General features: G+C 35.3%; 2 protein-coding genes and 1 long non-coding RNA gene across 4 annotated transcripts in view; all 3 read right to left on the bottom strand.

Moving 5' to 3' along the window:
• Nucleotides 1-44: 44 nt before the first annotated feature.
• Nucleotides 45-2,423, bottom strand: LOC110441199. The gene is made up of 3 exons (XR_002461843.1): nt 2,366-2,423; nt 732-794; nt 45-177 (listed from the first exon to the last, which is right to left on the bottom strand). It is a non-coding gene; the product is annotated as an uncharacterized LOC110441199 (long non-coding RNA).
• Nucleotides 2,424-8,104: 5,681 nt separating this feature from the next.
• On the bottom strand, nt 8,105-16,640 carry LOC110441200. 2 transcript variants are annotated; one of them, XM_021484306.1, is made up of 8 exons: nt 16,413-16,640; nt 15,813-15,896; nt 15,121-15,297; nt 14,634-14,855; nt 14,114-14,395; nt 12,473-12,670; nt 11,918-12,106; nt 8,105-9,715 (listed from the first exon to the last, which is right to left on the bottom strand). In XM_021484306.1, coding segments are annotated over exons 2-8 (1,239 nt in total). In that variant the 5' UTR covers nt 15,814-15,896; nt 16,413-16,640; the 3' UTR covers nt 8,105-9,545. The 2 variants fall into 2 exon arrangements, with proteins under 2 accessions (XP_021339981.1, XP_021339980.1); XM_021484305.1 differs by having other exon boundaries at nt 15,813-15,891.
• Nucleotides 16,641-20,564: 3,924 nt separating this feature from the next.
• LOC110441201 overlaps nt 20,565-23,388 on the bottom strand; it is a 7,741-nt gene continuing 4,917 nt past the window's right edge. Inside the window, exons 6-8 of the mRNA XM_021484308.1 lie at nt 22,511-23,014; nt 21,843-22,037; nt 20,565-21,343 (exon numbers count right to left, since the gene is read on the bottom strand). Of these exons, the coding sequence (XP_021339983.1) occupies nt 20,964-21,343; nt 21,843-22,037; nt 22,511-22,991 (1,056 nt within the window). The 5' untranslated portion in view covers nt 22,992-23,014 and the 3' untranslated portion in view covers nt 20,565-20,963. The remainder of the gene's footprint in view (nt 21,344-21,842; nt 22,038-22,510; nt 23,015-23,388) is intronic.

Raw genomic sequence — 23,388 nt, 5'->3', positions numbered from 1 at the left:
TATTCTACAAAAATAAACGTAAACAATTCTAACCAGCGCAGAAATTCTTCATCCTGTCGACATCTTCCTCAGTCATTTCCTGAGATATTTCGTCCAGTACAAGGTTTAATTCCCAGTCCAGTGAGGGGAGGTCACTCTGGAGATCGTACTTGTCCACGGCGCTGCCTTCGGCTGCCACTAGTTTAAAATAGTTAATTACATATACAATCTACATATGTGTTGTTCTCCTTTGCTTGGAATGTGATGTCTGTGTAGTCTACCATTAAGTTTGGTTATCCGTGTCAGGTTTATAAATCTATTTACGCCACGCTTTACTGTATATCAGAACATCGCATAAAACATAACAAACCGTCTGTTTAAAAGCATGCATTATATACAAAATTTATATAAAAAGTTACATTGGTGCATTTCTCCCTTCCCAATAACTAGTAAATATATATAATATTTCATACTCAACAATGATCAAATGAATGTTTAACTAATCTACCACATTGTATAACACTAAGACAATCTAATTAGAAATTAATTAATTAAAATCCATTAACCTCAAGACCGCTCTCTTACCTACACTGGGCGTAGGTAACGGAGCGGTGTTTAGAGGTATGATTTTAATTAGATTGACACTAAGGTAGCTGAAAGTCATACTGTCTAGGAAGATTTAGTTCTGCCCATTAGCATTTCACGCCTTTATTTCTTTTAAGGAAAGCTGATTATAAAATTGCATCACTTACTTGCGGAGTTGGCTCCTGAAACCAACTAGAAATATATCAATCCATTTGTGCTACAATATATATCTGAAACAGTAAATATCGCAACATATGGAACAAGTAATAAAATATGCAACAAGTCATAATGTCTCTCTCACCACATGTGGAACCAGTCATGATGTCACCACATGTTGAACCAGTCATTATGTCTCTCTCACCACATATTGAACGAGACATGATATATCTCTTACCACATATTGAACAAAACATGATGTCTCTTACCACATATTGAACGAGACATGATGTCTCTCTAACCACATATTGAACGAAACATGATATCTCTCTCACCACATGTGACACCAGTCATGTTTCCTGATTCTTTGTGTATACATACTGGTGATCAGTTGAATCGTTTTATATTTGTTTGGTTTGGTAGTACAACATACTATTACACATCAACCGTTTTCTTTTCATTAGGGGAGTAACGTCATCATTATATATGCTGACCTTGTGATTCCTATACCCTGGCTTGAATACAGATAAATATTGATATTCTGTCGTAGATAAAAACAGCGTCAATAATTGTTGCTTTGGTAAAATGCAAACGGACAAATCACTTCAGAGCTACAAATATATGTATTAATGTACGTCATCCGTAGATACTATAGAAATCTGTACCACTGGGGATGATTAACTAATCAATGATAATTTGCTAAAATATACATGGCTATATTGGAGACCAGATTTCTTTCATTTAACAAAGTGTTGATACTATAGTGACATGCACAATTTATATACTTTTGCATTATTTTATTGTCGGTAAATTTTAAAATGTAAAAACATTTGGTCTGTTTGGCAATTAACTTCACATATATTACTACAATAGCTATCGTGTGTTATCGGGTTTACATGTTCATCGACACGAATACAATATGTAATCTCACTTAATAACCTCGATGTTTATGTCACGTGACTAACTATTTTACTATATTTTGTGGTTTGAATATGTCAAAAGAGAGAATGTTACAAAATCGATTGCAAGGCCCTCCCAACGAAAAACACCACTTGTAGTTACCCACCACAGCTATCAAAAATCATTTGTTAAATCAATTAATGCTGGAACACCCTCGTCATTCGGATACACCACTACCTTAAATTTATCTATACAAGCGAATACAGTTTATTTGTTAATACATTTGTATGCAATTTATATAGTGATAATATTGAACAGGTAGTTCAAGATCTAGCTAAACAAAATATCTCAATTATATATATATGCATAAAAGCTAACCACAGTTTTACTTCCCGGTTTACTTATATTATCTAGATCATCGTATATGTAGAAAAAAATACAAGAACGAAATTTCGTCGACACCCAATAAACACAATGTTAGTTAAAAACAACATCGGCAAACGAAAAATATATAAAAAAAAATATCACCATGTTGGTAAAGATACATTTATATTATTTTAAAAGACTTCATTCTGATATACCTTAGCTAATTACACAAGGTATTTGCAGCTGGTGAGATTCGAGCACTAAAAACTACGAAAGGAACAGAACTATATATTTAACAACACCACGATTTCTCAGTAGTCGATCAATCAAACAAATAAGTGTGTGTCTTAAGGTAAAGTAATAAACGCAAAACACTTACCTATCAGTCTATCATTGACGTCCATCGTCCATCATATGTTACCGGGTTGTGTTATTAGTAACTGCATAAGAGTTAAATAATCTATTTTTAGATTCTGAATAGGTGCAGTCACATATGTAAGCATGGCGTGTGTATTGCCCCGGAGTTCCCAGTATTTCGAACGTATACTTTTGTTGCAAAGGCTGTAATGTGTATAATAATTATTGTCTCTATTAAAATCTATGTAGTTCTACAAGAACAACGCCACTCGAAGTGAACCCCATTGTAGGGATACAAACAAAGGCAGTGATTCAGTGATTTATAAAATATATAATGCATTGCGCCTGCAATCTATATATATGATGTGTAAATAGGTTTAACCATGTATGCCTTTGGAAACGTTGGAAAAACCCATATTTCTCCCAATATTTGAACAAATAATCTACGGAATTTGTCACTCTTAACATTATAACATTATTAACGGGGGAAAAAACCACGAATTTTTTCTAAGTTATTCTTGAACTTTGAAAATAAACGTTAATTTATATTGTTTTGGTATACTCAAGTCGTTTGGTCGTACTGTATCGGCAAGCATGTGTAACTCTGGATAAATGCTACCATATCTATAACTATGACAACAACTTCGGACCATATCTGTAACTATGACAACAACTTCGGATCAAATAGGTTTGGTTTGCATTCAATATACTTCGAGATCCCCAAGTTATTCCGATGAATTATCTACACTGCATTTTAGTAGATTATTGGCATATCGTTCAAATCATTTTACCTTTTGGACACCATCGGATGGAAGGTGTGATGTTAAAAATAATTGTACATACTTATTATTTGGTATTGTTATATAAACAAAGAGAGCTTAGAAACAACATGTCTACCAAACCACCCTCCATCTCTCTCTGTTGTCGCCTGAGACCCACACATGTAACGGTTAAACCTGATTTATGATCCCTCCTCCGTGCGTCACCAGATCTATCTCCACGCGATCCCCGGTATACTTACAGTTTGTTCATGTCACTTGGTAGACACTACAGGAGTTTCTAAGTGAAGATGAAGTAGCGAAATATATTAACGTCCTATCTAAGGTTAGTCAGTGCCCGTTTATACCTCCCAAATTTATCAAATCATTTTTATTAGATGCATTGATCTGTAGAACGTGACATTTGCATTATTTTCACGAGGAGCTAAACATATATGTTCATTTTATGTGTGCAGAATAGAACGTTAAATCAACAGAAATCTTGATCACGAGAGGGTTATAAATCGAAGAATATTAAAACGATAATCAAACTAAACTTGAACACATGGCTAAGGTTTTATATTTAATCGGTCTTTCTATAATTGATTTACTTCCTTGAGAAACTAAAAGATTTCTGTAGATTTAAAATACCATTCTTTCACACACGTACAAAAATGCACTATATACAGAATGCCCCAAACATACCAGTCATACAGAAACGCTAAACATGCAGATCATTGTGTTACATAGCTTATAAATACTAGGAGAGACAATTGAAAGTTGTTAAATATGTCATGAAATAGTTTATAATTATATTTAAACCCAAGTAAAGTGGAGAAACACAAACACACATAAACCTTCACTTGTCATTGGATTTTTCACCTCTTTTCATTAACATACAATATTTTTTCAAGCAGAAACAAGAATGGCCATAATAGGTAATGAACTGGGAATAATGATTTGTTTAACAACACAATAATGTCGAAATATCAATTACTTGTTAAAATATCAATTACTTGCTAAAATGTCTCTAAAATTACTAGGGTCACGTGACAGCATTTAAATAACAACATTGAAGAGCGTGCCAATTACATGTAGTATAACTAATTAACATTACCGAATGTTAGTTTGTTATTTCTACAGGAAGGTATTTCTTTATGTATCATAAAGAAAGTATGTCACTAAAGGAATAAACATCTATTGTTTACACTGACTACAATAACAAGTAAAACTAACTCTTAACACTTCGAATGCTAATTAGATTATCCCTCTATATCTCAGTAAAAGTATTCAGTTATCATTTAAATGATTATTCTCTGTTTGTTTATAAATTGTTATTAACAACAACTTACATAGATCTCGAAAAGAAAGGTTCGTTTACGTTTTAAGCAAAAAATGTTTCTGTTAAAGATTAACTATTTGTTACACCATATCAGGTGCTCTCTGGTAACCATTGTACTTGGAAAAATAAATGATATACAGAGAGTAAAATGTTGACGTTTGTACTTACACATGTTTTATACACACAAATACTATCTTATGTTAAGCGATTACTAACTATTCCACTAGCTCTTCTACCCACATAACCCACAACGGTACAAGCTTTAAATGTCTTTCGACTTTATCCAAATATTTGGAGATTATATCATACAGTCTCTGTCTAATGTGTTATGAGATGTCCCTCGAGCGAGTCATGTTCTTTGGACTAAAAATCTACAAGTCATTATTATTTATTTTATTTACGTGTATATATCGTTATACCATATTGGTAGTTTCTAGTATTAAGATAACCGAATACAATCGATTTTACGACAATATTTGGCACGCTTATAGGGGGAAATAGGTACACGTTATAGTAAAGTGGAAATGTTAAGTGCAATGGGACCATCAGCAAAGTTTGATTTCATGAAATGTTTGATAGTGAGATGTAAGGTATGATATTTCACTTTTTCAACGTTGGTACAAATGTACATGTATAATCTTTAGCAGTTACCTTGCTCACCTTTAGCGACAGAACAGGCGTATGTGCACCAGCCTGAATTGTAATATCTACAATCCAGGTAACATACCGTACATGTTGGTATAATGTTTTCATTTGAATGTACATGTTGATGTTAAAGAAAAGAACAACGTATGCGCGTGTATTATGGTGGAATATTTAACGAGGGTGAGAAAATGTTGGAACAATAATTACATTGCGATTGAGGTGATTATTGTTCCAACATTTTCGAATCTCAATATATATATATTCCACCATAATATACAAATACGAGTTGATGATATCTATTCTACCAAGTAGATTGTTATGAAAGCCTTGTTTGCCTACCCCAGTGTCCATACGCCTACGATAAGCATATATGGTGACCATCATTGGAATTGGACTGTTTGCGCGCGCTTACATTTGGCACGTAATGCCTGTCTTTATTTCACAATACAAATCGCGTTTTATCATTTTTGACCCTGTGGACAGTTGTCCTATTTTTTTCTTTGTAACATTGATATATTTTTGAGAAGGACAGTTCATTTTCTGTCGCAAATTGGTCGACAAAAGATAAATGATTATCACTGATGTTATGCTTTTTACCATATGTGTACATTATTTCAATCAATCAAATCCAGCAATCTATCGATATTGCTCGTCAACATATGAAACCAAAATTTGACAGATTTAAAAATTCGGCGGAACATTCTGACCGCGAGCTTTACAAGTTTTAAGAAGATCTTAAGGTTCGATGTTTTTGTTTGTCCGCTAGCAAATCTTCAAATTCATAGAAAAGATAAATACGGGTAACTGAGACTAGTCCCATAGCTTGCTTGTTTACATTGGCTGGGGAGGCTTTTGGAAGACCGTTGGTCTGTTAGAAAATAAAGCACGTGCGTGGTCTATAGTCCAATGATACATCGGTTTAAACAAATAAAAAGTGTCATTCCATTGCAAACGTGGTGGAATGCTAGATAAAGGGTGTTCTATGTGTAGGCGTTTGTGTATATATGTGTTTTCTTTCGGTAACAACCACCCACATGCTATGTAAGTTTGTGTATTGCCAGTAAAATATAAATACTCTATTTTCAAATATATCTTACGTGTTTGCTAGTCTTCGGTTATCGGACGTATCCGGTAGTTCCCGGTTACAATGGGAGAACTCGTGCGGAGGCTTGACTACGAGCGACGAGCGAGCCATTTGTTTAAAAGTGACCCTAAAACTCGTTTTTTGACCAAAGAGTTTAGTCAACCAGTGAAATCTGCGAACGCCCTTGTTTAGAGGTCAAAGGTAAAAACACTGGCAAATTTGAGAGAGGAAATCAAATTCTATGGGATAAAACATGACCAGGAAAAGGTGGACTTGGAAATATTCCGTAAAGGACTTGGTCTAAAATCGGTCAATTTTGAAGAGTCGCGATTTCAGCAAATGAGATGCAGGTCCTCGATGGTTGTTAAGAGTGCAAATGAATTGAGTGCAGACCGGATACTGCGTACAGTGCCTAGCAACTATGTCCTGGACTTCGGACCTGGCAACAGGCCGATTTACACTACCAACGACCCAAAAAAGGTCCGCCGCACACTATCCACCTCCGACACCCAAAGTTCAAAGTCAACACAACATGGATCGTTACGACCGTCGTACAGGTCGAAATCAGCTTTTTCACGACAACCGCCAAGAAACACTGGGAAGACGCCCGTGGAAATGCGTTGTAAAAGTGTTGGCGCTGACAGACTGTCACAGTCTACCCAAAGACAGGGATATCCATTTGCCAAAGTGAACACACCAGGCGTTGTTAACCAGCAGAAAACCCCCAGACCACAGAAAACGGGCCAACTCAAAAGGCGTTCATCGTCATTATCAGATTTAGATTATGAGAACGAAAGTGTTTTTGAAGAGGAAAACGCCGATGAGATCGATGAAAATGAAAGCGAAGAATTAAACAGTAACCAAAAATCCTATCGTTTCCTCCGTGAGGAATACTCGATCAAGTCAAAAGTTCTTCCGGACACACATAAAGAGAATTTGAAACGTCTCAAAAACCTGGAGTTATCACATCTGCATGCTCTAGGAGAGCGCGTCCATAAGTTTACAGCCGGTATCCATGCCCTCGCATCAAGACGGAAGTACGTGACAACATCAACATCGCCTTTACGTCTTTGATTGTTCTACCAAGTGCACGGTGTCTGATTTGATAAAACACAATGCAACTAAAGTATTGTGACTAACACTCATACGTCGTATTTATTTATTTAATATAGCACACCAAGCAAATATCTGTGTAATTGTATGTCCAGGATTGTAATTGTCTTTCCAGAATTGTAATTGTTTGTCCAGGATTGTAATTGTTCGTCCAGGATACGGCAAGCGGTAGAAGCTAATCGAATCACTGGACACATTTACTGATTATTTCATTCTTATGCTGAACATGTCTTGAAGAAATCTGTACCGATCAGGAAAGATGTTATACAATTAACTGACAGTGCCGACCACACGTCAATTGGTAGATGCTCCGGGGTGTTTTTTTTTTATATATAATATAGATATCAACTTTATTTAGTTTACAACAATCATGAAACAGGTTATTTAAACTTACATTAATAGCGCGCAGGGTGTCTTAATGTGGGAGGAAACCGGAGTACCCGGGGAAACCCACGTGGACGGGCAGGTGACCCTATACATTTTCAAGTCCGAACGGGGAATCGAACCCCGGCCGCCTTAGTGAAAGGCAAGTGCGCTATCCACTGCGCCACCCGACCGCCATTTTTTTTTTATATTCCACAAGTGATACAATAACGAACCTACAATATACAGTTTGAATACGATTTTTTTTTTTTTTTTTACTTTGTATTATGTTATCAGTGTCTTCGGGGTAGACTTACGAAGGTGTATATATATAAGTGTTCTTATGGAATTCAAACAGTCAGGAGCACCACAAACGTTGTGATACCTTTGTTTTTTCTTGGTTTACCATTAGAATTTTATATAGTTTTAAAAAGAAAACACAGGTCAAAACAACGGCAATTTTTATTAAATCAAAATGGAGACATTTTATATTATGAATAAGACAATGAATGAAAAATTATGTACAAAATACTCGAATAGATATATCAGGTCAAAACAACGGCCATTTTTATTTAAATCAAAATTTGACTTTGTATCACATTGGTGTTTTTCCTGGTTATATTCGACTGTCTGATCGGTAAATGAAACACAACAAGTGTTTAATCTGTAACAAATATATCAACTAGGTAATTCACAACCATGGACCTTATTAATAACTACAATGGTAATTCACAACCATAGACCTTAGTAATAACTACAATGGTAATTCACAACCATAGACCTTATTAATAACTACAATGGTAATTCACAACCATGGACCTTATTAATAACCACAATGGTAATTCACAACCATAGCCCTTAGTAATAACTACAATGGTAATTCTCAACCATAGACCTTAATAATAACTACAATGGAAATTCACAACCATAGACCTTAATAATAACTACAATGGGAAGTCACAACCATAGACCTTAATAATGACTACAATGGTAATTCACAACCACAGACCTTAATAATAATTACAATGGTAATTCACAACCATAGACCTTAATAATAACTACAATGAATAACATCAAAATATCTACATAAGATAAAAAAAAAAAAACATAGGTCGTCAACTATAATAATGAACGTATTATACCGAAACTCTGGAATATCATTTATATATTTGTAATGCACAATACATCTACTGATGATAAACATTAACAGATTTTGGACACATACCTACGTTTTAGTGATGTTGTCAACTCAATTAACAATACTGACTTAACAATGCACAAAGAGTCAGAAATAGTTATTGCGTTAAATTCAACAAGTGCATGGATCTACATTATGTAACAGGTATTCCTACAAAATAGATTTAGGTTTTAACCTTCACGAGTAGGGTATGAATAGCATTTCGAAACTGTTGAAAGAAAAAAATATCTGACTGTAGCCGAAACAGCTTTTGTTAACAAATTTCCAATATTTTCCACCCTGGCTATAAATTTAAATACAAACACATCAGTAGATTATTCTTACATTGCTCTACTTTTAATGTTTTACAAAATAGATAAACTTATAAATGTTTATTTCAGATTCGCTATATTTGCACATTACGACCTTCAAGGATGTTTTACAGTGTTAATATGGTAATAAGTCAAATCATTATCATAGTATTAAAGGATAACATGAGTTATTAACAAGTTGTCACTTCCAAATGATTCAACAATATGGTAACACTTGAAAGGCACACATTCTCATCCAATTGTAACGTGTATTGCTATTACTGACCTCCTACGAGTGACTCCTACGATGTTAAAGAAAATGAATGTTTCTTTAAACCACCACAAACGGCACAAAAATTGTGTTTCTATAATCTAAAACACATATTCTTTTTGTATCAATTTAACACGTTCAGTTGCTAATGATTCTACGTTTTTTTGGGTCCGGTTCCTCGTCAAACGTCGGCTCTTCTACCAAATCTATATCTGTTTCCGAAAATTTGCTGAGATAAAGCACTGCCTCTTGTAGAATTGAGTCTTCATCCAGTTTCCTTAGCAACTTAAGGACTCGGTTTCTTATATCTTTAATTACAAATAAAACAAAGCATTATCTTGATATCAGGAATAGGTAGCTGTAACTGTTAAATCTCTGTTAGTCCACAAATACCAATGTGAGCTTACAACCATGTACTACTGACATGATGGTAAATCGATCATATAGCATTTGCTTTGGAACACAAACAATAATCGAAAATTGATATTTCTATTCGTTTTTAACTTTCAAAAACATCTGTTTACGTCAAGCAAAATATTAGATGACTCTATATATTTGACTTTGATACTATTGAAAACAAATCGCTAAACTACAATTTGCTGAGTCGCTAAGTTAGCCGTTAGAATCATATCGAGACATTTCATCCAATTATAACTCTAGTACTGTACGCAGTCAGAGGAACGGTACCATGTTTATCCATCCCGCCCTTTCTTAAATGTGAAAATGGGGTCATAAAGATAACTCAGCTGGTGTCCCACTCATCTCAACTATTCACCGTCCGTCCTAATCCAGATGATTAGTTTTCTTTTGGTGCCAGTTGTCGTCCCTTTCAATACCCGGCCAGTTTAACCGATATATGTATAATTGTAGCTCTTACATAGGATCTGGTAAACCAGTCACATTCGTTTGCTGATATGATGTTTGCGCAGCATTGTTGAAAATGCTTCAGACACTCTTTTTTTTGTATGGCATTGTAACCATACCATTAGTGTTTTCAACGTGTTGGTACTTTTCTGTTTCTTGGGGAAATTCCCAACACTTATCCTTATCGGCCATTGGGGGTATACACAGGGTCTGTTTGATATGCCACTGTTCATTTTCCATGTTTTCCTGTTCAGTTACGATGTTTATGCATCTGTCCAGGAGGGTGCGAACTACCCCCAACCCTGGTCTGTGTGAGTGTTTTTCTGTAAAACAGAAATTTGGTTGAACTCAGCCCATCTCACGATAAGGGTATCCAATAAAAAAAACACTTCTTCTAATGTTATTGTTATGGAGCCTGTATCATATGCCTAGTTTAGGTGAGGTTATTTACCTCACTTTTCTTGACTAATGTTGAAACAATGGAGTCAATCTATCTTTCCATATTTTAAGACTATACACCATCGGAGCAGTTATGATGGCTTTCAGCTCCAGATGCTCCACCAAGAGGATAGCAACAACATATGATACCGGTCTCATCATTGCTGCCCAAAACCTTTGACTTTGTGGATTAAGTGTGCCCTTAAATTAGAAATATTCGTGATGAGTATCAACTCAAACAACTCGATGATGTTTTTAACAGGAAGGCTGGTTCTCTTTCTCAGGGTTTTGTCTCCTTATGATCTTCAACCCCACGTCAAGAGGTGTATTATTGGTCAAGAGGGACACTGCGTTATATGAGTTGGAAGTGTCTTCCTCTTCAACAATGATGACAGCCAGATCCAAAGCCAGTATTTTTAGTTTTTCACGTGGTGTTCTGTTTTTCCACCAGTGAACCCAGCATGTGTGCAAGCCATCCTGATACACTAGTACTCTACCCAATGGAACCATAACAGGACCGAATGGATAGCCTGGCTTGTGGATCGGATAGTATATGCGGGGGTAGTTTTGTATATATGGTACACCTATATTATTCTTCATTGATAGTGCACTCGTTCACATCGACTAAGAAGCGGTAAACATATTACCCGTCCTTCTGACTACCTACGTATTAGAGAGTGATTTTCACTCTTTGCTTGACAAAGAAAATAGGTGTTTTCGAAAGCTCGTAAAACAAATTTTCCATGGCTGTTTAAGGTCAAAATAAACATAGAACATATTATTTATACCAAACTGACGAATTTTCTTTCCGAAAACAACGATATAGTGTTCGTTTAAGAAATATATATAATAGAATAGAATATAAAATACAATCACCGACTCTGATTGATATCTTCATAGATCAACAGTGTAAGTCAGACTTACCAACTTTTGATTTCTTTGTCAATCATCACACGAACTTAATAGTTTTGATATCTTTATAGATTAACATCTAGAGTAATCACAAACTAACCGACTTTGATATCTTTATCAATCAACACTCGGAGTAATCACATACTTACCGACTTTGATATCTTAATCAATCAACACTCGGATTAATTACCTACTAACCGACTTTGATATCTGTATAGATCAACATCCGGGGTAATTACATACTTACCGACTTTGATATCTTTATCAATCAACACTCAGAGTAATTAAATACTTACCGACTTTGATATCTTTATCAACCAACACTCGGAGCACATGATGTTTGTTTAGTTGTAGGTGGTCTAGTTCCTCGAGTGTAAAGGTGTATCCCTCTGATAACTTTTTCCTATGCTCATCCGACAAACGGAGAGAAATTTCATTCAGTACGTCATAATGACTCGATGCTCTCCGAATTCTCGTCTTGGAACCTGCATGTATAGTTTTCAAAACTTGTACCTGGCAGGATATATACATGTGTAACTATCAAAACCTATACTAGGCAAGGTATCTACATGTGTAATCATCAAATCTTACTCACGGCAAAGAATGGCATGGATGTTAAAAATACATTTGTTGTAGAAACCCAAAACCATTTATTTTATACTGTATACTAAATATCACAAGTCAGTCATCCTTACACCTTTGGGATTTTGCTAAGAGATATGGCGATGACCCCACCAGTTCAATAATGTTAAAACACGCTTGAATGTTATGATCGGCCTGGAACACATGTCAAGTGGGGAAAGTAACAGTAGCAAAGGTTTAATTCCTAAGGACGTTCTACTAGTACTAACCACTGATTGATCGCTTGTATATACACTGGCTTTTGTCAGGTTTTTCCGAACCACTAACAGCCCGCTGGAGTTCTTTCTCTCTATGGATCAATCGTGTTTCAGTGTCTTCGAGATTTTTCTGTAGCTGTTTGTTCCAGTTTAGCAGCTTTTTTACTTCATCCCGTTCATTTAATTTTTCTGGGATTTCAAACTTTTCATCTTCAAAAAAAATAAAAATCCAGTAAAAAATTATAAAACCAGTTCAGACATTTGCCATTTAAACTGCGGATTGTTCAAAGGTATGTGAGTTTTAAAAGAATTAAACCGTTAAAGACATAATGCACGAGAAAAGAAGTTTAACACATTTAATTTGTATCAATATTCACTCACATATGCTTACTATCCTACAAAAAACACACTTGTACAGAACATTTCTCCCCTTTCATAATTAAAACATAAAAAAAATGTATTTACCCCCGCCCCTGTCCACTTCCTACCCCATTCCCACTCGCGCACCTTTAATTCCACTTCTTTTAGAACACAAAAATGTTTAAATGTTCAAAAGTCAGATGATAAAAGAAAATATTCTCCTGCTCGTGTCTACAAATAATGATCATTTAGGTTATAACATTAAGAAGCAAGACTACAATGATCGAACCGGAGAAAGGAACAGATTGAAAAGGTTTCAATTCACAACCTAAAACTATTGGGTATGTAAAAGTTTTGCCCTCGTATAGTGATTTTCTTTCGTCAACTCTGTAATTCTGTCTTGACTTAACTTCAGCTGGCTACAGGTCAATGAATGACAACACGTTTTATAAAGTTCTACAATTTATAATGTACCAAACGAAACAGTGAAGTAAATTAAACATGATGAATAGATAAACCCAATGCTACAGCACGTCAACCACTCGACCGGACCATACTAAAACAGTATACCGTGTAACATATGTCCTCTCAAAAATGTCTACCCGGTATCCCACCCCGGGGAATAAGTTTAAACCCAACCCGATAATATATTACAACATGCCTACAACGGGAAAATAACCATCCCAAATTAACACCGAGATACTTCTACCCAAACATGCCTACAATGGGAAAATACCACCCTGCCCGGAATAATTTTGAGGTGTAAGGCCGAAATATACTCCTACATACTTGCCCGTAAGAAGGGTAAAGACGAGCCGGCCAGCTACATGTAAGCCTCTGCCAGACTGATTTACAATACCAAAAACACCCAGTTATATAGCCAAATTTAATTGTATGCCTTGAAATGCACGTGCCATGTAGTATTTGAAATACACATGCAATGTAGTATTTGAACTCGATACTGACCCATACCTGAGCGAAGAGTGCTGTACAGGTCAGGTAACATATCCTAAAAATATTAACCAATCAGATGAAACGTCTAAATAATATACCGGAAGGGAATCCCCAACAGGAATACCCCAGGTACACGCACTCCGTTACGCGAAACGTAAATACGGAAATATATACAACAAGTAAGTGTTCAAAACCCAATCCTTTTACAGGTATATAAAGATCATAAAATGTCGTTAGCGTGACTAGAGGTCACTTGTAATATTACAGCATATGCCCCCCCCCCCCCCAAAAAAAAATATCCAAATCCACCGCCACCGCCACCCCCTGTTGCAATAGTACCTTTGATTCTGATTTTGAATTCGCCGATGAAAACACAATCGACGTCACACTGTTGAAGAAGCCCTTTCTCCTCTGACGTGAGATCCTTGAGGATGGCCACTGCACTGTTCGGTATGAGGAAGGTGACTACAATGCTGTGGAAAGGTTGTACTCCGTTCAAGAAAATGGTCGCCTCTGGTGTAACGAGGAGCTTTGCCAGGAGTCCCTGAAGTTTCTGGATCTGTCGGCGGTCTGTCGCGACTCCAGAGATATGGAAGCTTACAGGCGAGCGCTCTGTGTCACCTAAATAGTACGTGTTAAAATTAACAATACATAACATATGTGTCTAGCTACTGGCTATAGTCTACCTGACTAAGTCCTATGTAAAACGCTAGAGTGTAATGTACATCTTTATAGAAAATATACAGATGATTTACATATATCTTCATATGCAGTGTGTTGTTAGTGATACATTTTATATTCGAGCCGTCTTACAGAAGATATATTTTATATATTTGATATTTCTTTTCATCACAATTACCTTCATCAATGTCGTTAGAGAAAAAGTGTAGAGGAGCCCTGTCACATTGCCTTGCAAACTTCACAAATATTTTATTCAAATCTGTTTTTCCAAGATTCCATAATAAAGCCTGGACGTGAAGCAGATTATTCCTGTCAAGGCGCCTTGAACGCTTCATGTGATCGAAAAATTGCAGAGGAGTTGTGATTATTTCCTGGACCCGGCGACCTAATCCGCATTCTCCTGGAACGGTTTTATAATGTTCAAATATAGATGGAATACATTGATTTTTATGAGGTTTTTTTTAATCGCTATGTTTTCTGTGTTATCATATTGCATTCCAGAATATCAGATAGTATCAGATAACGAACCTTATATACACATTTAATGACGTATAAATGAAAATAATTTAATTTGTCAATTAGCTTTACCGAAAGGAAATCTATTGAAACACATAACACGCTTCTACCTATATCACTTCAACTACCAAACCATCCTTAATGCATACCTGAATAGACAAACTTCATCCTGTCTAAATCCTTGTCGGTGAGTTTCTGTGCAATCTTATCTAGGGTAACATTGAGCTCGTAGTCTAGAGGAAGGTCATGTTCGTCATCTATCTCTGTCTCCGAGGCAGCATCCTTGCCTCGCACACTGTCGTTACTCCCGGTAATGGAGGTTGCCACTGCACGAAATAAATCCCTTCCAGTTTAGGCCTATTACTGTTTTTGGTGTATTGTTATAGGGTATCATATATAATATATTACATATCCAGATTAAATAGCATCTGCGTTATTCAGTGTTTATGTTCGTGTATTTTTATTATGTTCAACTATAATTATATGATTTTCGTTTTCAGATACTTGGATTCAGTAGTGCACAAATAAGTTTATATTTAGGAGAACATGTAATTTACTCATTGTTGCTATCGTCTAGTTTATCCAATCTTATCTTTAATACTAAAGTATACTTAATAAAGGCTATTTTTTCTTATTTTTTTCAATATCAATTAACTATGAGGATTTGTTTTTATTCTTACGCAATTTTGTTTACTATAATTGTTGTTTAAAATCAAAAGATAAGGCATACATTGATGTCCGATCCGTTTGACTTTCATTACATTAATGAAAGTTCAAAAGTGAAACCATGTGAACTGAAACAAAGACTTTATCGGAGACACACATCATATTACAAGCTTACTTTTGATGTGATCAGCAGGGATTATTCCATCGTCGGAAAGGTGTAGTTTCCCTCATCAGGTTGATGATGATTTGTCCTGCTACGCTTAGAATTTGTTAATTAATATGTGAATAATATCCAATCATAGATATAATTAAGTCCTTGGGTCGAGTAAGTGGGTTTAATTATGCGTCATTTATCAAATTTTAATAAAGATATTCAAATATCTAATATCAGTTAAACTATTTATAAATAAGACCACTAGCAGTAATTTATGACTAACCTATTACATCATAAGTCATAAAAACTGATCCATAAATATTATATAATCACCACTCGTGCATGGTTTAATACAAATATGTTAATCACTTGAATTATGTAGACTCTGTATGATATATATACTAGTATATATATGAAAATACCAGCATCGAATTAGACAAAGCTTCAACTGACTGCAAATAAGTAGTTCTCAGAAAAGGTTAACTCAATATGGAATGTTCTTTTACCACTATTTACTTCCTTGTCAGTCAATTTACCATTTTTATAACGATAAACAATAACCGATTATTGTATGAACATTATTTGTATGGTGTATATAGAGACTTCAGTGATCACACTTACCGTTGTATTAATGCAGTCTTATTCTGAATGTCGATAGATTATGATTTTTTTTTATACAATTATTGTTTCCGAAGTTGGTAATAAGTCCAAATATGTGTATTTCAGCCAATGGTTATTTGAAACACCTCGGGTATATTGTTTCGTTCGGAACACCTCGCCCTGTTTACAGTTCCTTCCATTATAGAATCTATATGTGCAGAATGTTTTGCTGGTAGTCTAGGTCACCTAGTGTATGTGCACCTATCCACAATCACATACGACTCAGTGACCTTGACAAGATACCTAGCTGATAGTGTATACTCGTATCGGGCAATTTTTGTTTGAATTTATAATAAGATTTTATCATATTTTCCCCCGATAAGATATTGGATTCTATCAAGTTGATAAAACTGATATATTTCCCTGTTACAGATATCAAAATATATACCTGTGGCTGTGCATAAATATAATTATATCCGGAACAGTTTAGTAACACGACTTTATAATGTGCGCAAGCCTCCTCCTTTCAGTTTGAAAACCTGCTTTAATAGGAATCAAGTATTTATCTAGGATTCGCAGTTTAACGTTTAAGCCACCCAAAAGCGCTTTACAGTGCATACATATAAGATTAATACAATAAGCATATACATTAATCAGTACAATTTTATACATTTTTTTTGAGGAATTCACAGGAGCTGTCAGGCGCTAACTACTAGTCCTATGTCACCTAGCTTTAGCTGATATGTCACCCAGCATGTGTAATGGAATTGTGTTGTTTTGTGTTCCGTTTGCTTCCAAGGGCATTTTTTTATAGTGCCACCTCACTTGAATGCTACAGCACAGATACCGCAACATCCACCCCAGATCATGTAAAGCGTTGTTTGCTTTGGATGTGGTTCATTTGTGTTTTGTTATAAATGATACCATTGGTTTGACTGATTTATCTGATTTGCGTTTTAATTGATGTATGTTCTGGATGTTATTTCAATCAGTGCTTAAATGACATTTTGGAGCTCTATGGTATTTGACCATCATCTTCAAAGATATATGTTATGCTTTATATTTCTACTAGGGTTGTCAACGGTTCGCCGGTTATTCGGTTACCAAAATCAATTACCGATTAACCTGAAATTTTACTTACCCCTTTGGGGAGCCCAAAATGTCGGACTTAGACCTACAAATTATCTATAGATGCGACCAAAATTGGATAGTTCTGTTATAAATCAGTGTTCTGACCCACACGTTTGCGTTGTTTTTGTTCTCCATTGTAAAAATTGACAAAGAGATGCCGCCAACACCATACAACCCTGAACACATATTAAACGGAAGCCAGAATACAAAGTTGGGAAATATGAAATATGTTTTTTAAAAACATGCTTCCTCATTCAAGTGTGTACTCTTCAGATTATATTTTTTTTCTGAAGGACAATACTTCCACATTTGATCTCGAGTACATATAATTGTAATTGAATTCCGCCTTATTGTATTCATACATGTGTTGTCCATGAAATAATCTTACTGAGAATACATCTGTACATGAAATTATTTCCTGCGTTTAGCTTGAAATACACTAGTAAACTATCATGCTAATTAATATAAACGTGTATGTTTGTGGTGTAAATAAGGTTTAAATAGAACATTTGCTAAACATATAACGTGTTTCTCGAGTAACCTGTTACCAAACTTTTACCGGTTTGACAACCCTATTTTCTACCAATGATTTGTTGACACCTATCTACGTGGATTCGTTGGCTTGTTTCAACTCATCTTCCGCTTTGGTTATTGAGTCTTTTTGCCATTTCAGTCTGTAATCTTTTATAAGATTTTCTCATTCAGTGTTCAACATGAAAACATATACTTACAATACACATCTATGGAAACAAGACATACCAAGATGGGGCCTGACACAACTTTATAGAATTCAGTTGTATTTTTATTCATTCCGTTGACGAAATTGTCCTTTATCCAACTTTATGTTTAACCGTTTTATCAAAGACGAATGACCTGAGGTTCACCAATTGCATCCGACACCATCACTGCATGATGTATTTTACTATGTCTCGTTTATTGAGTCTTCATTTCTCCGGTGACACTTAACACTATCTTTTCAACAAGCCCAGTTTCACATTTCTATTTTAGGGTATCAATTAATTTGTTCATAGTGACCTCGCTATTATCTGTTCTTTCACCCGTGGAAAATCTATTTTCCCGCACCATGAATCACTGTAACCACTGTATTGGCCATTTTTATTTCGAACTTTTAATCAGCTCCATGAAGTCGTGTTTTCGCACAGGGGAAGGTCGTATTGTGATACCCTGTTCGGAAATCTGATCTTGATTCGATGTTTGTGGTTTGATGTTTCAAGCTGACATTGACGTCTCTTTGTCTGTGGTATGTATACCAAACTAACTATAAATGATTGTGGGACTAGGAATGTATCTTTAATTTGCGTAAATAAAAACATTTGATGAAAGTATTGACTAAATATGTATGCTTAAGTTGCGTCAATAGTAACCTTGTGTTGTAAGTAGGAACTAAAAACGATGTTTGATAGGTATAAAGCTTAACCCTGTGTTGTAAGTAGGAACTAAACACGATGTTTGATAGGTATAAAGCTTAACCCTGTGTTGTAAGTAGAAACTAAACACGATGTTTGATAGGTATAAAGCTTAACCCTGTGTTGAAAGTAGGAACTAAACACGATGTTTGATAGGTATAAAGTTTAACCCTGTGTTGTAAGTAGGAACTAAACATGATGTTTGATAGATATAAAGCTTAACCCTGTGTTGTAAGTAGGAACTAAACACGATGTTTGATAGGCATAAAGTTAACCCTGTGTTGAAAGTAGGAACTAAACACGATGTTTGATAGGTATAAAGTTAACCCTGTGTTGAAAGTAGGAGCATAGCAACTGGAACTTTGAGAATTTCATATTGACAGTAAAGCAAAGTGCATGGAAACTCAATGCTGTTCAAATACGTGTTGAAACTATGGTCACATCCAAATTTGTATAAGTTTGATTTTATTTCACTGCTACTATCTAATAAGATTTAGAAAGTGCATAATTCTATCGAATTCTCTTCTTGTTTTTTTGTGGTTTAATGAGCGGCAACGTAAACATTCTTCGATTTTATAGATTATTCTTGAATATTGTACTGTAAGTAGACTGATGTTGGCTTGTTAATGAACAACGCTCCAAAAAGATTAATATGGAAACTGGAATCATAAAAGAGGGTTAAAAGTTATTTATATAGCATGAGGGTGGACCAATTTTGAGGGGGATGATTATCCTATTCTTAAACAAACGAAAACGGTATTTGTCTAATTTAAAATTTACCTACCAGTATAACAATTTTTTCACCTCATTACTACTCTATGACGTCAGTGTCACGATCGGAACTTTTCTTCCCTCAAAGGAAACATCCGAGCAGCTGGATTCTCTTGTTAGATAAGTCCTGTTGACCAATACGTAGACATGGTTTCTTCCGGACAGGTATCCATATAAGGTGAAGAATCAGGTTACCATCGTATTTAGGACCTTGCTGCCCAGCAATGAGATTTCTAACTTCCTCATTAATTGTCTATCACAATGTGTTAGCTGTGCATTATATCTTACAATCGTATTTAGGACCTTGTTGTCCAACAATGGAGCTGTCAGACTAATGCATTAAATGTATGCCAGAACTTGATAGATGTGCATTATATCTAACACTCGTATTTAGGGCCTTGCTGCCCAGCAATGAGATTTCAGACTAACTCATTAATTGTATGCCAGAACCTGTGAGCTATGCATTATATAAAGGGTTACCCACACATAACCTGTCTTTAACAGGGAATATCCTTTTTGCGATCTTGGCATTTCTTCTGTTCCCGTTGTTAATATTTGTATCTGTTTTTGATTTCTATTTTGTGTGTTGTCGTTGCAGAAAACCATTCTATCTTATTTCATTTTCCTTGTAATAAAACCAAATGAGTGATAAAAACCGTTTCTGGTAAGCATATAGCATATTTGTAGTTGAGGACATATCACTAGTTACCTCCCTTTGAACATTCACAGTTTTATATAAGACTATTGACTGTCGGACTAGAACCCCACGTTTGAAATTAGTCATTTCATGTAAAACTTCTCTCTACAAGATACATGTATGCTACTCCATGTAATGCTATAGTGGTAATATTTCAGTTCTTTAATTATAATTCTCATCGGTTGTTTACTGTCCTTTAATGTAACATCTTTTCAAATAGAAAGCAACATTTCAAATAGAAAATAACTTTGTTAAAATCAGATTTGAAGATAAATAAAAAAAGATACCTGTCGATACCTTGTTAAATCTTTTGTAAGTATTTTGTTAGGGACGGGCGGTCTATTGAAACGTTGGTTACGCAACCGAATGCTCAGAATTATTATGAAAATTCTTAAATTCTTATGCATTGATATTGGAATGAGTGGATTCCACAAATTCCTGTTTCAAGTAACCGGAAAATTATTTTATAAGAATACGTCAGGATTAAGAGGTATCCATATTTGATATTAACCTCTGTACGAAAATTTCACTTTACCACTACGTGTTTCATTGAAACATTGACACATTGCGATGTAATAAAACCTCTGGAGTGGATTGCATTCTCAATGTTTTGTGTTTAAGCCTGTCTGTAGCTGGCAGCTGATTCAGTAATACTGGTATGACGTCTCTGAAAGCCATTAATCTCATGTAAAGATCATCAACAGTGTAAGGGCCGCGAAAAGGTTTCGGGAAAATATCACTCGCGCTTCGTCGCAACATAGCTGTCCCGGCCTTTGGGGTGGACATTGCCGTCGGGTGGTCAAGGTCATGATGATCGACATTTTCCTCATGCGTTGTAGATGCTGTGGCATCGAAGCAGTGGTTGACGTGTTCCACGTCGCTGCTTCCACCAGCTTCTAGTTTCTCGATCAGGTATTGTTTTAAGTCTGCAACATAGCATTATGAACATATAGACGGTACAATGATGTCTCATTCCAGGAAGTATACATTTCTCACCATAACATCCTTTATCGTTTTTCATACGTTTCGAGCAGATCTTCACTAAATAAAACTCATTCAGTCAAAGTATTTCTGGTAGAAGAGATGACAAGGCACACTATAAGTCTCTTTTTATTTTTTTAAAGAACTAAATCTTTGAAAAATCAACATGAGCAAATACTTGTACTTCTATTTTTTCCTCGTATGTATATATAAATATGAATGATAATTTGCCAGGCATATATCATAATACTACCATGCAATGTTCAATCCACATCTTTATTTTAAATATTCGCTTATTTCGTGAGGTGGTGATGACAATCACCAGCCAACTGTTCGCAAGGTGAGGAAAGTTTTCAACTCTGTGTCAATACTCAAAAACACTTATTGTTTCCTGGCATCATCAAATCATTTTTTTTTTCAAAATTGGCAACAATCAAATTATACCTTTTCCTTCTAGAAGTGGTTCCTTCCCAATGATAAGTCCAAGAAATTCTTGGGGAGATTTCTTTAAAACATTTTCTTCCTCCTCTGACAAAGCAATACTCCCCCTGAATGCAGCTCTTTGTTCATCGTTTAATCCCATCGATAACTCCCTGAGGACTGCATCCTGTCCGGAAACGCAGGAAGCCATTGATTGGCCTAAAGAAAAAGAAGGAAATAATATCACACCTTACAGAACACATCAGTTTACACCTTTTTGTATAACGGTAACGTAATTGTTTGGCTTTATACATATCCAGGTGTTTCCCTTATTCGTGTTTCTAATGAGTGTAGAGAAGATATGAACATCGTATTAAAGACAATGAAGAAAAGGAAAAGGGATGTAATTTTGGTAACAAATGGTACTGATGAAAATGTTTAGATTAGGTATAATACATTGTTCCTACATATTATATTGGCATATAATAGAATATCATAAGTGCTAATGCGATATTGAACACTGATAACATAGAACCCTAACTTCTGTGGTAAAAGTAACATTAAAATCAAACATTGAACTGTTTATAATTTATTTATTTATTTATTAACACCTTATTTGTAATTCAGAAATATTATTCAATCGATTTTCAGATAACTGATGACAACTTATGCTCTCTTCTTTATCAACGAACCTGGAGTAGAAGGCTCCGATGGTAGATGATCGTTTGACCAGTAATCAGGATCGGTGTCACACTGTAAGTACAGTTCATAGAAATCACCATGTAGTTGTCTATACAGCGCCTCATACTCTGTCACCATGACGTTGATGTAGAGGCTCCATGTACTCTCCTGTGTTTGCTTAACAACAACACTCTGGACTTTCAACAGCTCGTGCAGTTCATGAGAGCATCTGGGATATTTTCCATCGAATTCCTTGATTTTTTCAGCAAGTACTGTTTCTTTGTCAAAGTCGATATGAGTTTGAACTTGCCTACCATTCATAGGTATTGTCAATACCTCGCGAAAAGTGTCGTTCATTTGCTGCAAATCATCTTTCAATTTTTCAACTTTCCTTTCCTCTTCAGAAATGTCTAAAAGATGACTTTCTACTTCTTTCCCGAGTGTCCTGTTTCGGTTTATAAGTTTAATAACTTCATCTCGTTCACTAAGCATTGCAGGGATGTCCGATTTCTCATCTGAAAGAAAGCATAGTCCAGTGCAATAAAGGAGTGTGATATGTTAAATATACGACAATAAAGGAGTGTGATATGTTAAATATACGACAATAAAGGAGTGTGATATGTAGAAAAAGGCAATAAGAAAGGGACAAGCATAGACAACCCATCCCACATGATCAAAGCGTGATTTCAGTAATACTATCCAACAATCATGTGCCATATTTTCTCTCATTTCCCAGACCTAGGTTTCACGTCGAATCGAAAGCACAAGCAAATGTTGTACATAACAAATTGGAAATTAATCAGCCTATGTGAGAGTAATAGAAACAATATCAAAACGTCACCTGTTATATATTTATTTGTTATTTATTTGTGATGTAAGAGATTTCGGC

Source organism: Mizuhopecten yessoensis, unplaced genomic scaffold (genome assembly GCF_002113885.1).
Source record: "Mizuhopecten yessoensis strain PY_sf001 unplaced genomic scaffold, ASM211388v2 scaffold715701, whole genome shotgun sequence".
Lineage (NCBI taxonomy): Eukaryota > Metazoa > Mollusca > Bivalvia > Pectinida > Pectinidae > Mizuhopecten > Mizuhopecten yessoensis.
The sequence above is the reverse complement of the archived record's forward strand: the minus strand, read 5'-3'. Positions and strand labels throughout refer to the sequence as shown.

Coding starts and splice junctions, on each gene's coding strand:
- LOC110441200 (XM_021484306.1), bottom strand. Junction 12,671..14,113: donor ATTCAAAATCAGAATCAAAG/GTACTATTGCAA, acceptor TTTTTTTTGAAG/ATGAAAAGTTTGAAATCCCA. Junction 9,716..11,917: donor TGATAAAGATATCAAAGTCG/GTAAGTATTTAA, acceptor TTGTAATTAAAG/ATATAAGAAACCGAGTCCTT.